Source organism: Phragmites australis, chromosome 11, assembly GCF_958298935.1.
Source record: "Phragmites australis chromosome 11, lpPhrAust1.1, whole genome shotgun sequence".
Classification (NCBI taxonomy): domain Eukaryota; kingdom Viridiplantae; phylum Streptophyta; class Magnoliopsida; order Poales; family Poaceae; genus Phragmites; species Phragmites australis.
The window spans coordinates 22,964,126-22,980,490 of NC_084931.1; the positions used below are offsets into that span (position 1 = coordinate 22,964,126).

At 42.6% G+C, this 16,365-nt stretch overlaps 1 protein-coding gene across 5 annotated transcripts; it reads right to left on the minus strand.

Annotated features, from left to right (window-relative positions):
* Positions 1-10,455: 10,455 nt before the first annotated feature.
* Positions 10,456-14,924, minus strand: LOC133885077 (nucleoside hydrolase 3-like). 5 transcript variants are annotated; one of them, XM_062324708.1, is made up of 11 exons: positions 14,552-14,917; positions 13,865-14,044; positions 13,384-13,764; positions 13,092-13,277; positions 12,717-13,001; positions 12,398-12,520; positions 12,100-12,297; positions 11,763-11,998; positions 11,501-11,678; positions 11,081-11,389; positions 10,456-10,963 (listed from the first exon to the last, which is right to left on the minus strand). In XM_062324708.1, the coding sequence occupies exons 1-11, from the start codon at positions 14,873-14,875 to the stop codon at positions 10,676-10,678; spliced, it is 2,688 nt and encodes an 895-aa protein (XP_062180692.1). In that variant the 5' UTR covers positions 14,876-14,917; the 3' UTR covers positions 10,456-10,675. The 5 variants fall into 5 exon arrangements, 4 of the variants coding, with proteins under 4 accessions (XP_062180692.1, XP_062180694.1, XP_062180693.1 ...); XR_009903187.1 differs by lacking the exon at positions 10,456-10,963 and having other exon boundaries at positions 11,342-11,389; positions 11,501-11,658; positions 14,552-14,921; XM_062324709.1 differs by lacking the exons at positions 10,456-10,963; positions 11,081-11,389 and having other exon boundaries at positions 11,501-11,606; positions 11,725-11,998; positions 14,552-14,921.
* Between the last annotated feature and the right edge of the window lie 1,441 nt (positions 14,925-16,365).

Genomic DNA, 16,365 nt, shown 5'->3' on the forward strand with positions numbered 1-16,365 from the left:
CGACCCAGAGGTTTCGAGTTATTTCAAAAATGGCTAACTGAGAGCCCTCACTTGGAGGTTTACCCAGAGGTTCTAGAACCCGGATACTCCGAGTTCAACCCTAAGTCTTCGTCCTCTTGTTACTTCTCCGGCGTTGTTTAGATCGCAAGTTTCGTTATTCCTATGTATGTCTTACACCTTTAGCTTGTTGTTATGCATATTGTAACATACATTGTGCACTTCATTCATGCTCATCATTACACACGTTCTTCTTTAGTGAATGAAGAACCTAAGCGTGTCGCGACCATGGTTGAAGGCGACGTCAATCTACTTGAGTTTTGCGAGTGTTGCATGGGTAGCATAAGGCAAACCCAGAACAGCAAGACAAGCATCTAAGCATACTTCTCCTATTAATTTGGATTATATATGTCTAATGTGATAAATATGCTTTATGTACATTATGCATGTATTCGAGTCGATGTCAGGTTTATGATGGGTAGAACCTATGTCGATGGACTAATTCTCCTGTCATGAGTAATTGTTGATGTGTATCCTTGTAGCCTAGATTTAATATGATGTTGTCTAACTTAAAATATTATTCATGATGCTTAGCAAGTGCTCAGGTCCTCGGTAGAAGTCGAGCGGTGAAATATTTTTTCGTTCATAAGCATAGGCTTTAATTACTTGTACAATGGTCACAATGATGGGTTGATGGTGTTGGTTGGATGAGTGGTGAGGATGAGACGAGATGTGGTGGTGTTATGGGTGTTTCTCCTGCCCGGATGTGGAGTTCCCCTGGGTAGGTTGGGACAGGAACCCGGACACCGTAGACCGCTTGCATCGCTTAAGCACCGATCATTGTTGCAGTTGGCTCTAGCACTTACCGTACTTACCACATGTCGAACAAATGATAAGACAAGCTGAATACCTCTGTAGCTGTGATCATTTGGGCTTGAACATTGACGGTGTGAACGGGCGGGCTTGTAGAGACACTTATGGTTGCTCTGGGAGTTAACTAAAGTGGGCTCTGCACCGAGCGATGCATGATTCAAATGGTTGAGGCTTATTGGGAAAGGTTGATATGAGTACCCCTTGTATGGACTTGTGTGGTCGTGCAAGCCGTATGGTCCTCAAGACTTGTGGGTAAAGTTGTACCACCTGCAGGGTGTAAAAATATTTTGAAATACTGCGCTCTCGGTCATGAGCATGCTTCTGTCCATTTGCAGCAGTTGTAGAGTTACGAATGTGGATTGAGGTGATTGATAGGTTGAGATGGCGCTTTACAGATATTATTCCTATAGTTCCTTTTGCATTATATTCAGTTGATGTTTATAGACTAGTTTGTTACTTTGGTCAAGTATAGATGCTCACACATGTTTATGTCAAATTTGCTTTCGCATATGAATTTATTTAACCATGTGGTCGTATTCTTGCTAACATCTCAATGCATAATCCTTGGAGTCGGGCTATTTATAAGTGTCCATTATGGATTAAGTCTTGCGAGTACATTCGTACTCACATTGCTATTTCAGGTGCTACCGGTGAGGAGGAGTTGGTCTTTGGCTACTTCATGCCTGTCGAGGGTGGCGGCGGCATGAGTAGGCAACTACTTTGAGGTCGTGATTTTGTGATGGAGTCTAAGGGCATATGGCTCCATCCTTCTTTTGTTGTATAGTCTTTAGTCTTCCGCTGCGTAGTTTCTTTTATTGGTTAGGAGTTGAGTCGGCTTTTATCTCCTCTTAGCTCTTTTTTGCTATAAATTGTAATAACTTAGTAAATGTTTAAGAACTTGTAATATAACTTTAATTACTTGCTCTTTATTAAACTGCGTTGTGATGCTATATGTTGGAGACGCATATGTTCCGATCTTGTGCACAAAACACATTTCGGAACTATCGGGGTGGTATTCTAGCTAATCATTGTAGTCATGATTATGCAAATGATCAACTTAGTGATTAATTAGAATACTATCTGGACGGTTCCTTACAAACATGGCCCCTCCGAAATTCCCGTGAGTCATCCATTACCAACTGTTGCGTAGCCTACTCTTCAGTTAGAGTGAACGACGGTGTACACAACAGAAAAGAATCTTCATCATCTGTAAATTGTGCCTCCTCGTCATCTTCACCACCACTACCATCACCCTTTGAAGCTTCAGCTTGAGCAATTGCAGCATCAATTTCAGCCTACCCAGCTGCACTAGCCATAGAAAGTTCCATCGCCTTCCTCATATCTTCATTAAACTTGGATTTTTTTTTTGGAAGATGTCATCTTCATCAATCTGCCCACAGCACCCTTCTTTTTGGCAGCAGCCTCCTTCTCGACAGCAACATCCTTCTTTTTCCTAAAAGCAACATCTTTCTTCAAATTCCACCATTCGCAATTAAAAAAGATGCTTCAATTACAACACAAATCGTAAAAATATACATTGTTAGAGTTACTACTGCAACAATTGCAACCAACTGCACCAATTACTACTAGAACAGTATGCAAGTTATAATGTGTAATATTCACTAGTTACTACTAAAAACAAATAAACAAATATCAACAAATACTACTAGAACAGTATAGATGTTTACAATATGTAATATTCACCAATTACTAAAAAAAGGAAGCTTAAATACACGTATATACTATACCTGATCCAAATGTGGCCTAGTCTCAGTTTCGACATCAACATCATCTCATTCATTTTGTCCTTCGATGCCAACCTCTTTGTGACCTTCCTCTCTTGAGCTATCATCCAACTCCTGTCAATTAAAAAGATGCTTCAATTACAACACAATTTGCAAAAAATATACATTATCTACTACTGCAATAATTACAACCAATTGCACCAATTACTACTAGAACATTATGCATGTTACAATGTGTAATAGTCATCAGTCACTTCTAAAACAATTAAACAAATAACACCAATCACTACTGGGATAATATACAACTTTACAATGTGTACTACTCACCAGTTACTACAGAAAAAAAAGCATACTTAAATATACATTTATACTATACCTGACCTAAACCCTCGCTTTGCAACATATTGCAACTATCATCTACTCTAGCGATGTTATGAGTCAAATCACAAGGAGCTGCATAAGGTCAAGAAAAAAATCATTGTATACATTTCTAGCAAAAAAAGAACAGAAGATAAAGTAGTAAAATAAAAGGTAAATAGGTGGGAAGATAATATTACTGTCTGAACTAGAGGTATCACCACATGCATCATTTGCTGGTAGTGACCACTCAACATCCTCAGGTGGCGATTGACGAGACGTATCATCATGTGGAACATTTGAAGGACTAGCTGCCAACAGAGGTGGCGAGGGCAACCTCTCCTCATCCACATGCACATCCATTTCTGCTTCCCCACGACCTCCTCCATCAACTAGGGACGACACCTCCTGAGGATGTCGCTGACCACCCTTGGACGCGCCACAATTCCTAGCCTTTTGTTGGCTGGGCCCATGCCTTTGGCCTTCTCTGCACGGGCCTCCTCTAGCAGCATATGTATGATGTTGCAAGCAAGCAACATCATACGCATCATGCATTATTTCATTAGTCCTCCTCATGTAGCCTTGTGCCTTCTCGGCATCTCCATCAAAATCCTTCGGAATCTACCCCACCCGTCTACGCTTCCCCTTGCTCACAACCTCTGCTAACAAGGGCCCGAACGTCGTCTGCAATCCCGAGTACACAAAATCATGACATCAAATATACCCTGTCGGCCTTGCACAGGCTCCTGGGCATGTGCATTCTGCTCAACTTGTGCAGGGGCATCAGCAGCACCAGCAGCAGCGGCAAAACTAATGTAGCATGTCTCACATAAACTCGTCAGCTGGAAAAAAGAAAAGAAAGAAAATAAATGAGACAACGTACAACAAAAAAGGACAATTACAACTTGCACTATACCAATTTCTACTTAAATAGGCTCAAAATAGCATGATGCAAAAAAAAAGAGAAATCCAAAGTACATTACGAACCTTAAAACACCCATATCGGTTATCAGCTGTTCCGTCTGGCCAGACATCACTCTGAGCAAGATTATCAATCGTCTTGCTATCAAACAGTGTACACCAGGGGGGTCGTAAATGGATCAATAGCAACTCTAGTCTGTAGGTTGTCAAGGTAGAATATCTAAAAAAAGATACAGTGATCAGGATTGCAATCAATTAGACACAGTATTATCAATTGCAACCAAGAAGATGAGAAGCAAAAATGACTCACCATTAAAAATATGCCACAACCAAGAAGCAGCGAAGAAGACATCTTGATCCTATCTAGCTTCCACTGCTGAGCAGAGTCATACAAGTTGTCAATTATTGCTTTGCACCAATTAATTCCAAGGATGGCGTCCAAATCCTCTAACCAATTCACATCATGCAACCTGAGATATGCATCAGTGTTCGGGAATATCAAGCTATTGAATCCTACTGCGAGCAACAATCTGACAACCATATCATCATCAATTCTCCCATCTCCTTGTTTCCAGGAATTATTGATCATCTTTCCAAGTTCATATGGTATAAGCTTCCTACTTCAGTACCGAAATAGGGCCTCCCTCAACTGCTCCCGAGCAGCCTTACCTTCATGCTCACGGAAATGTGCAGGGTCACCACCTTCAGAAGGCAAGCCAAGAACACACCTCACATCATACTTAGTGACTCTAAGCTCTTTGCCTCCACCAAGCTCTAGAGTCATCGTATCCAGATTTAGATTGTCCATCAGCCAAGTGAGAATATCCCTACTCTCCAAGCTAGTAGGTAAGAATTGAACCAAACCCCTAAAACCCATGTTCTCAATCCTTGCTCGCCGACCGTCAGAAAGATCTTTAACAAAGCTTGAGAATATGGAGGGTGAACCTCTGCATATGAGTGAATGTTTAGGCTTCACCAAATCATTGGCCTGTTCAGAACATCAACAAAAAGGGCTACAATTTACATGGCATAGCAGTTACAAAAAGGTTGGTGTATTAGTAACTATAAGGTCGTCTACATAACAGTTACTACTGGCTACTGCAACAGTTACGATTGCATTAACCAACCATTACTACACCTAGAAATAACAAGAGTTCACTGCCATGTCAATTACCACCAAAATGACATATTAGTTGCCATGTCATGATATATAACAGTAATAAAAAAAGATCAGAGAGCAACAATGATTACGACACAGATATCATGTCTACAACATAATTACTACACATATGTCATGGCAATTAACATAATACTGACTTATCAGTTACATGTCATGATCTATTGCTAGAAACAAAAAAAATTGAGAGTTACCACAGTTACTACACAGATACTATATCAATTATTAAATATATCCAGTATCAGTTCCAATGCCATAGAGACCAACCATTAACCACAATAATAAAATTTGAGCAGTAAAAAGAAATAACTTGATCCTCATCTACAGAAACAAGATCACCAGTTGTGACGATATCAGCTGCCGCGGAAAGGCGGGTGAAAGGAGCAGGATGTCGAGCCTAGCGCTGCTTCTTCACTGTTGGCGACGTGTCGACAAAATCAGAATCAGAATAAGCTCTTACAACCAGCTTCCGGCATGCCACCCTCTTCTTGGAGGTTCCCGTGGGAGGTCCTGCCATAACAGTTTTATAATGTGTAGACACGGAGAAGAATGAAGCACAGGTCCCTGCGTAGAACCAGTATCACCATATGTTGCTGATGCACCTATAGTCCTTACATCAGTATATGGATCCACTGTAATAAAAATAGAATAAATCAATTAGACTCGAAGTAAAACTGATATCTAATCCATTAGTTTCTATTACAGCAACAATTACTATTCAAGTAACAAAAAAATATCACACATACATATACAATAGTATCCACCTTAGTTACAACACATACATCATATCAATTACCACCTGAGTGATATATCAGTTACCATGTCATGATAACCAGCCAGTAGTTTCACAAAACTTCTAAGAGCTACCACAGTAGCTACAATGAAAACACACCGATTATTGCATGTGTTCCATATTAGTTACGATATTATAATCACCATACAAGTAACAACAACAAATCTAGTAACTAGTTAGGTTAATACAAAAGATAAGATGTCAAATTAATACATGCAAGAAGAACAAAATAACAGCAAAATAACAGCAAGAGAAAAATGAATCACATTTTAAAATACCAATCATCACATAGCATGTCACAACTAGAGTTACAATCCATCATGACTCAAACAGATCTAGCAGTAGTAACTCAATTCAAAAAATCCATATGCATTTACGACCTACAAAACAATTGTATTGAGATCTCCCTTCTAACTAATGCTTCATGCATGCTCATACATACAAATTTGCACCCAAATTTGTAAGTAATACCTAACCCTAACAAATCAAAATGCAACCACCGCTAAATTTGCATTGCAAACCCACATCAATTTAAAAAAATAGTCATCAAATACCGCACAAAATCTACTGTTAATCAGGCGCAAAAACATCGAATACCAACGCTAAACACACCTACCCAAAAAAACCTAGGTCCTCAAACAAAATCACAACAAATGAACACATCGGGGGTGGCGAGTGCCTTCACCGGTTGATGAGGTTGACGAGAAGCACCCGTACGCGGAAACAACGATGGTGTGGGGAGTGGAGAAGACGACGTCGCCACCAGCACTAACAACCATCGCAGAATCCGACGAACCCACGTGAATCCACACTACCGAATCCCAGTGCGCAAGAACTAGATTGGATGGGAGACGGAGAGGGCGATGAGAAGGTGGTAGCACGATGAGTTAGGCGGCGGCCTGCAACAACGATGAGTGAAAAAATCAGTCCGGCGATGGTGAGGGCGACAAAGTTGGCGAGAGTGAAATGCGCGAGAACGAAACAGGAAAAGATAAAAAAATGCACGAGAACAAAATTAGTTCACATTATGTAAAAACATGTTACAGACTCCCAAATCCGTGTCGACTTGGTTGGCACGAGCAGAGAAACGTTGGCAACGGGCTCACTGAGTGGCTACGCGCAACATGAACTTATATATATATTGACTCTATTATGAATCAACGCTAAGAACCAAAGTAATATTAATATAGAAACAAAAAGAAAATTCCATTTCCCAACTTGTTACCATCTACACCTGCATAGGACTAGGGCTAGGTAACAAAGCATCGAAAGAAACAAATAGCGCGTGCTGGTATCAGTAAGTGTGCTTGTATCATATAAAGGCATGCTTTTCAATTTATATTTGAATATTATTCCAAGAAACATCACAACGGACCTATGGGGAAGATGGGGAGGAGATCCCGCACCTGAGACGGGCTTTGGAGAGCTCCTAGTAGCACCTCCTGCAGTAATGTAGCGCGTCCGAGACGGATCCAGACTGCTGCGAAACAGATACAGCCGTCGCTTCTTCCACGATAGTGTTTGCTATGGGGGCAAAGGAGGCGGCGCATGCTGAAGAGATGGGAGTGAGAGACATGGCCGTATGGTGGATGAGGTCGGGAAGGAGGCGCGAGCGGAGAGCCCTCGCGGTGGAGGCGGCGGTCGAGCCGCCTCTCCACATGGCAGCGGCAGCGCAGGCTGAGATGAAGCCCGATGGGAACAGTGGGCTTGGATTGGTGTGGTGTGGGCTGGGCCCGTACAAGTGCAAATCGGGATAAAAACGGGATTTTCCTAACTAAAGCCAGGATTTCGAGAAAACGGACGGGATAATGCCTCAACTATTTTTTATCCCATTTTTTGAGTTCTCCGTCCCGTTTTCGTCCAGTTTCCATGTAAGAAATGAACAAATGAAAACGATCTAGAAAAAAAGGGAAATGGTCACAGGACGAGACGGGATATTCCCGTCCCGCTTTCATCCCTAGTTGTTAATGCTCGAATTTTGTTCCTTATCTCTGATATTCAGTCAAGATGGAACTCAACATTTGACATGCTCCAAACTGCTCTGGAGTTTCATGATGCCTGTGCCCGATTGAAAGATTGTTATAGCTTATACAAGTTTTTACCATCTGATGCTAATTGGAAGCATGTACGTAGTGCAACAAACTACTTGAAGGTATTTTATGAAGTCACAAAAAGGGTCTCTTTCCTTAAGAAGTAACCTCGCTTTTGGGCAAAGGATACAAGTCCATGATATAACCAAATTGGGTGGATCTTCCACCCATTTAGCTAAGAAAAATGCGCTACTACAAGTCTTTATTTCAATGATTTTTGTTGGATTATCTACTTTTGCAGGAGTGGGAGTTCAATGATGATCGCTTTGTTGCTGCAATGGAAAAGCCGATGCTAGAAAATTTTGAGAAATATTGAGGAATCACTAATAAGTTAGCAGTATTTGCAACTATTCTTGATCCTCGTTACAAACTGAGGTTCATTGAGTACTACTATGGATTACTTTATGGTCAGTCTATGGCTAAACTAAGGGTTGAATCCATTAAGAAAAGCTTTGGTAAGTTTTTTTATGAGTATGCAAGAAAAGCTGCACAATTTCTATCTACTGCTAACACATCCAGAAATTTTGAGGTTGAAGCTAGTTCAACGGAGTCCTCATCAAGCTTATTTGCTACCAGGATAGGCCTAACAAAGTTCGTTCATGAAAGTAACTCAAGTCAGCACAAGAGATCAGAATTAGAAGTGTATCTTGATGACCCTTCTCATCCTGAAATGGGTGATGATACATTTGATATCATCGCTTGGTGGAAGTTGCATGGTCCAAAATACCGAATTATTTCTCAAATGGCTCGTGACATCTTGAGCGCTCCAATCTCTACAGTTGCATCTGAATAAGCTTTTAGCATAGCTAAGTGGGTACTTGATGAAAACCGATGTAGCTTACTCCCTAAAACTGTAGAGGTATTAATGTGTACCCAAGATTGGTTAAAGGGTGATATCCCATATATACATTTTCATTGAAATAATGTTGTATTGTTTTGATTAACTTGCCGACCCTTTTCATTTGAAACAGTTTGAGTCAAGAATGGCAACATAGGATGTATTTCTTGCCGAAGGTTTGTCACCAACTATAAAAAGAAGTTTAATCGGTTGATGCTTTTTCAGAAAGATTGTATGAGGTAAAATTTCTAATGACTGCATGACGCATTTGTTTTGCTTTGTGGTTCCGAAATATTGTTTCACTTTGGAGCTTAAATGCAATGTTTTACGTATATGTTGCAGCTTGCATGTTCTTTTTAATTATTTCCAGTCATTCAACCAGCTTGATAATGACTTGATCCTGCTGATTTATGTTTTTTTAAGGATCCTGACTAAGAGGAAAACCTTGGCGAGAAATTGGCGATGATGAAGTTGATGAGATGATATGGAAGGCGGAAACGTATGATGCCGACCTCGTGAACAATAAGGAGTTTGAGAAATTGATGCTAGAAAAGTGAATAGGGAAAGACTACTATCCTTTTGATTTGTTGGTGCTAAGATTATACATCTCTTTATTTTTGGTAGACAATTACCCTGTTGATGTTCATTTCTATATTATTTCAACGAAAGAGAAATGACGGTTTCTCTGTTGGTAATATTAGGAATATTGTATGGCATGACACATAGTAATAATCAAGACTTGGATTTGGGTGTAGGCAAGCACATACTAATGATAATTGACAGCTAAATAATCAATCCACAATAGCATTTTATCCATGCTCTACCTGATTACCTATGGATATGGGCACATGTGTGTGGGTAATTACAAGGAGGGTGGGAATTGGGTAATCAAGACTTGGGTTTGGGTGTGGGCAAGCACGAGTGTGCCCACACCCTCCCCAAAGGCAAGTCTAAATGCATGACGGTGGTGGTCAAGGAATTGGTAGCAAGTAGGGATGGGGTTGAAAGATCAATGATTTTGGGAGGCGGGGGGGGGGGGATGGATCTCGGGAGTGGAACGACGTTGTGGAGGGATCGGATGGGGGGAAACACCCATGAATTTGGGAGGGGTAGCTTAATTTTGGGGAGGGGAAGTGTGTGGTCAGCCGTCAGATCGGATGGCAAACCATCAAATCCATCCGAATCATTACATAAAAGAATCACCAACCATCACTATGTTCTTTTTTTAAATAGTAGAGATAGAGATGGAGAAGTTGAGTGAGAAGAGAGAGGTTTTTAAGTAGTAGAGATGAAGAAAATATTGGAATAAGAGGAAATATAGACAAGTTGTAACCGCTACTACAGAAAGAGTCGTCATTGTCCCCTTTCATTAACGGTTTGGTAACAACCGGTAATAATAAAGTATCACTGTCAGTTCATAAGCTAAACAGGCAGATCTAACATTAAGCCGTTAAGAACCGGCAATGATAGTCACTATCACTGCCGGTTTGTGTTACAAAACCGGTTCGTGAGACAGATCCCCATGCTGAAGAATTCCTAGTAGAATATATTTTTGCATATATGGTTGGGTTATCAACCGGTAGTAATACCGTTTTTGAACTAGTAATGATGAGAGGTTCTATAGTTGTGAACAACAAAACAAAAGTTTCTCCCAATCACCAGAGTAAGTGAAACAGATCTGGAGAAATTAAATTTCACTGTATTAATGCCCTTTCATACAATTGTAACTTTTGAGTATCTCTTCCTACTTTTGTAAGCTAAGATGATGAACTATGATGTACTCTCTTTTGACCTTTGGTGTCTAATCATTAATCTTTTTCCAGCAGCATTGCTACCCCAAAAAAAATCCTATACTTTGTTATGTCTAGGCCGGCAGGCCCCGAATTATTTTGGCGGCCTGCTCCAAATTGCCTTTTGTTCTTCGAAGCTCCCAACAACGGCAGATTGCTTCTTGTTTGCTAAAGAATTTGCCAATCTTTTGTAATATATTCCACTGTTCAAATTGCTTAATATATTTAATAGCTTTGCGCTCTTCCTGCTGACCACAATTTGCCCATCTGTGCTCTTGGTTGTGTTTGCAACAATGCTTATTGGCTTCACTTTCACTGAGGGTTCCAAGTCAATTCCTTGGACCATGTAAACTGCACCAAGAACTTCTCCCAGAAATATATCCTGGAAACCAGAGAATTTGCACAGAAAAGATGTAAAAGTTTACAGAAGTGTTAGGCTAACAGCACGAATTAAATTAAGTTACTAAAACAATCTCAAAAGAAAAAAAAGGTCAGTTACCATATGGTGATACAATTTCTCTTTCCTCTGAAGTTCCTGCAGCAACGAGAGCAAACCATGGACAAACCTTGATTCGGGAGTATGCTGGGCGCATTGCTCCAAAGCTCCAAGGAAACCCTCAAATGAGGCAACCTTTCGTTGCGCAGAAAGAGGAATGAGTGTGATATTCAGACTGGATTCCAGAACTGTTTTTGCAGCCAGGGGATCAAGAAACATGTTGAACTCTGCATATTTGTTCGATGGAACAGTGAAAACATTTCCCTTCTCATCACCTCTATCTCTGATAAATCCGCCGACGACATAAACTCTCTGCATACAGAGAATTAACAATTTATATTTAATGAATATCAATCTTCGCAGGCTGACTTCATTACTGGTTAGAACTTTGTACAAAGTTTCGTACTAGGGGAGAAAACAGACCTCTATCACAGAGCTTGCATCCATGTCAGATAGTGAAATGTTGGCCAAATTGGTGAGTGGTCCATTGGTAAGAACAGTAATCTTCTCACCTGGACCAAGTTGCTTCCTGACAGACTGCCAAACTTCAAAAACAAGTGGCTGCCGGCGTTCCAGATGATCTGAACTTTCAGAAGTATATCTAATCATGGAATGAACAAATGGAAATGTTTTAGGACGATTCTCGCATTCGCATTCATATGAAGTGGCTGCAGAAGGACACTACCTTCTAGGACTTCTTGGCAATGACCGGGCCAGTCCATACAGAGTGTCTGAATCAACAAATCCACCACTGCCATGCGGGATAGCATAAGAATTGTTGCAACCAAGGGTTAGAGTTCCAAATGCAGTAGTATTGCCAAGACCGACTGGAATGTCGTCGCGGCCCATCATATGTAGAATGTCGTAAACGATATCAATGCTCGCGATATTAGCCCAGCCATTGCCACTGACCAAAACAGCCTAAAATATTTTAGTAAACTGAGGTTTGTCAGGCATTGGCTCGAAAACAGCAAATCATATTGTTTGTTGCAAATTTGTGGTTTGTCACTTTTTTTTCTCACCTTTAGATCTAGTACTTCTCTTGGTTCCTTCAGGAGGTATATGAGGGAAACAAAATCTCCAGGGCTCATGTCCATGTCAAAAATGACTGGCAACCCCCGTCTTACATTTCTGAAATCCGGCTTGTAGAGAACTTCTCTGTAGTATGGAAACTGTGTACTTACGTTGAAACGGCCAGTGTTTTCAGGCAGATTTAGAACCTGGAAGAAACAAAATTTGATCAGGATGCTATACCCTGAGTTTGAGATACCTGCTAAAAAACTAGCAGGGAATGACATGGCAAGCATAGTGCTTGATTACCTCTAGGAAGCTCTTGAAAAATTCCCTATCTAGTGAGCTTCTTTTATCCACGTTAAGCTTCGCACTCGTCGCGACCCGTACCCGGACTGCTTCTGGACCAGACACTTCCTTAGTGTATCCATCCTAAGGAGAAATGCAAGTTTTTCAGGTTCTGGAGTTTGCTATACTGTATCATTGCAAATGGAGTGAAGGTGTGCACAAGAACAGAAAACTTAGTTACCCTCAGTAAACAGAATGGTCATCTACTAGCCATGTCATCAAAGAAAACTATCCAAAATTAAAGATCATTCAGAATTTCAGAATTGAGCAAATATATTACCTCACATCTTCCTCTGTTGCTTCCCGGCACCAGGCAGAACACATCTCTGATACCACTCTGAACATGACCACTGTGAACTCCACCCTCCCGCAGACCAAACTTGGGAGCTGCACGGCCATCGAAAAACGGGTTCGAGCCGTCACGCACACCGTAAGGTTTGTTGGAGGTTACCACCGTGATATTTATGTATTCAAACTCGGCAAATTCATTCCGGCCGTCTGTCTCGCCATGGCGCATGCTGGAGAGAGCCACACCGGCAGCGAAGGAGTCCCACATGTAGTAGCCCTGCACCAGGAGAAAGGAAGAAGCAGCGTAAGAAATTCATGGAGGGTGCAACGCTTTACAAGGATCGGCGGTGGAAGTGTTCAGACGTGCCGTGTTGCCATCGCCGCCGGACCGTCTCCTCAGCCGCGCCAGGACCTTGTCTAGCGACTGGAAGCAGTACTGCGCCTCGTACGTGCTCTGATGCCGCCGGAACTCGGAGAAGAACTCCTCCGTCACCGGGATCGTGTTCGTCGCGTCGAGAGGGACCATCGTGATGGGAATGCCGGAGTGAAGCACCTGAAACGTGCAAGAAAACACATGTCAGTGCAAGAAAGCGAGCACGAGAGGAGGCTGATCACGTCGCAGGGTCGCACGTTATTGCAAGGTGATGCGTGCGCCTGACCTGGTAGGCGGCGAAGGGGTCGCCGAATATGTTGAACTCGGCGAACGGGTTGGTGTCCTGGGCAGTGAACAGGTTGCCCTCTGTCCTCACGGCGCCGCCGGAGACGTAGACGTGCTCCACGTTCCGCTTCAGGTTGGGGCGCGTCATGAGGAGGACGGCGAGGTTCGTGTGCGCGCCCAGGAGGAGCACCGTGGTCGGGCCGGCGGAGAGCGCGTCCGCCATCACCTGCTGCGCCGTGGGCTGCCGGAGCGGCCTGTACCCCCGGCTCCCCTGCGGGAGGAAGCCCCTCCTGAGCCCCGAGTTCGTGTCGATGTCCAGCCGCCCGCCGCGCCCCGGGGGGATGGCCTGCCGGTACCGGCAGCCGCCGGCCGTCGACATGCCCTGCACGCCGCCGTACAATGCATGCTGGCTTAGCTTGGACTGAAGTACAGGGTTGTTCTGCTCGAGGATGACGTGCTGTGTCATTGTGTCAATTACGTACCTGGTCGATCAATGGCAGGTAGCCGCCGACATTGTGGTGTACGTCGCCGGTGTCCGATATCCCGCCGTCGCCGCCGACGCCGACCGGGATGTCATCGCGGCCCATCATGTAGAGGATGTCGTAGAGATGGTTGACGGCGTGCCCGGCGTCGCTCCACTCGTTCGCGTTGATGGTAATGGCCTACAGTGTTCACAACAATTGACAATAGTGACGCACTAGTCAGCATTGACTGAGATGCCAGATATGGTGGCTTGATCAAATGGACATGAGGCGTTGAAATATGCTAGCTGCTATAGTAGAACGAGCATGGTCAAAGCCAAGATGCCTATCGTTGTCCTACTCCAATCTACATCACTTTTTTCTTCTTTGACATGATGATCGAGCAATGGCGATTCAATAATCAAGTGAAGGCGCACGCGCACGAGATTCATCGGAGCTGGACCAATCCCATGGCGAGACCAAAGATACGATCGGATCATTTCAGCCTGTGCGCGGAGGGTGAGATCATATGGTAAATCCATCTCCACAAAGAACAGTGGTCTATACCGTATCCAGAATTTACGGCTTGCATGACATGAGAATTTTGCATGGACAAAATCACCATCAACCCGATTATAGCTGATCACCTTGGGGAGAAGCAAAGCGGCAGTGACACGTAGCACGACGAGAGAGTTACATGGCACCAACCTTGACGTCGAACTCGGACCGGTTGTGCTTGAGGATGTACAGCAGCGCGAGCACGTCGTCGGTGTCCATGTCCGTGTCCACCAGGACCCTTCGCAGCGCCGCCGCAGGACCGGCGGCCGCTACCGCAAAGAACAAGAACAGCGCAGCCACGGCCGCCGCCGGCCATGTCTGCGCGCCCCTGCTTTTCTTCCTAGGCGCCGTCGTCGTGGTCTTCTCCATGGAAAACTGTTCGGTGCACGTGTGGGAGAGGGAGGGTGCAAGGGCTGGGGTAGTAGCCAGCGACGGAGGCGGTTGCCGGCTGGCCTCCTCGCTGCCTTTCTGCATGGTGGGTGTGCGTTTTATTGCTCGCCTCACCTCCGTGGGCTTCAATGGAAGGCTGCAGTCGTTGTACAACTGCACGGTATATTTTTGGGAAAATCCTTTTCGGCGTTCCGATCGGGACTTTAATGATCCAGGTCGAAAACTTCCCGTATTTTGCCTCGTACTACCCCTAACGCTGCAAATTATGAGACGTTGGAATAGTATCTGAGCTTTCGATGAACTGGATTGTGAAAAGATTTTAAGGAAATTAACGCGTCTTCAGGTCAGAGTGTTTCGAAGGGTTCTCAGTTGTTTTTTTTACCATTGAATTTACTACCTAATGGCTTAAATTTGCAAGAAACGGTAGCAGTATAAAAAAAAAGATTTAGGTGAGATTGAGGAGTGGAACACCCACCCGAATTTCAATTCATACTAAGATTACTTAAATAACTCCCATTGAAAATTAAGATTTTCTTGTGGTTGGTACTTCAAGATGCAATCCTTACAAAAGACAATCTAATCAAAACAAAATGGCAAGGGGACCAAAGTGTGCTTTCTGTAACAAGGAAAAAAATATTAAACACATCTTCTTTAGGTGTACTGGCTAAATATATGTGGAGCCTGATTGGCTCGGTAATTATGGTAAATTATTGTTCAGAGTCATTTGACCAGTATGATATATAGATGAAATATTACTTATCTAACGAGAAGAAATTCTACATAGTTGATTCGGTATCGGTGTGCCCTTGTGGAAATTGTGCAGTAAAGTATGCGCTGAGAAGAAATATGTAAGATCTCCTACTGAGGTCATTTGCTATTCTTGTTAGCAAGGAAAAAAGTTTCAATGATGATATGGTGGGTCGTAGCTCTCGTTACAAATGTTGGCAGTAGTTCTTGTTCTACCTTTATTTTCCTACGCTGTTGGTGTTTTTAGTCCCTTTCTTTTCTGCAAGTCGAACGTGGTGATAAAACTTAAAGTTGTAATTTCGTTGCATTGGTAATGAAATTCAGATTCCCCGTCCTAAAAAAAGTAAGATTACTTAAATCTTTTTTAAAAAGTCACCGTAACTCTTGAATAAACTAACTAAAACTTCAATATTAATTAACTATAGCTGAAGTATAAACAAAAATTCAGGTTTAGAATGGTGTAGAAACACATGATTTTTTCTTAGCTCATGTACCAATCACCCCTTAAGAACAAATCTTGATACAAATCTGAGACACCAAAAATCAAGTGAGGAAGGACGACGAAACGCTTGAGTGAACTTTAGCAAACCCCTTTAAATAAAGATAATTTCACCAACTTCTATTCTGCTCTACGTAAAACTCATAAAGCTAATAGAAAAGAGTTTATCGACTATGCCGTCAATAGATAACATATCCGGTGCTATATACCACCTGTCCTTCTCAAAGAACTAATAATGCAAGTGGCACAATAATGTGTTACTGTAGAGTAGAATTTTACGCAAAGTTCGACTGAAGTTACTGGCCATTTTTTACCACAAAAGTACGTG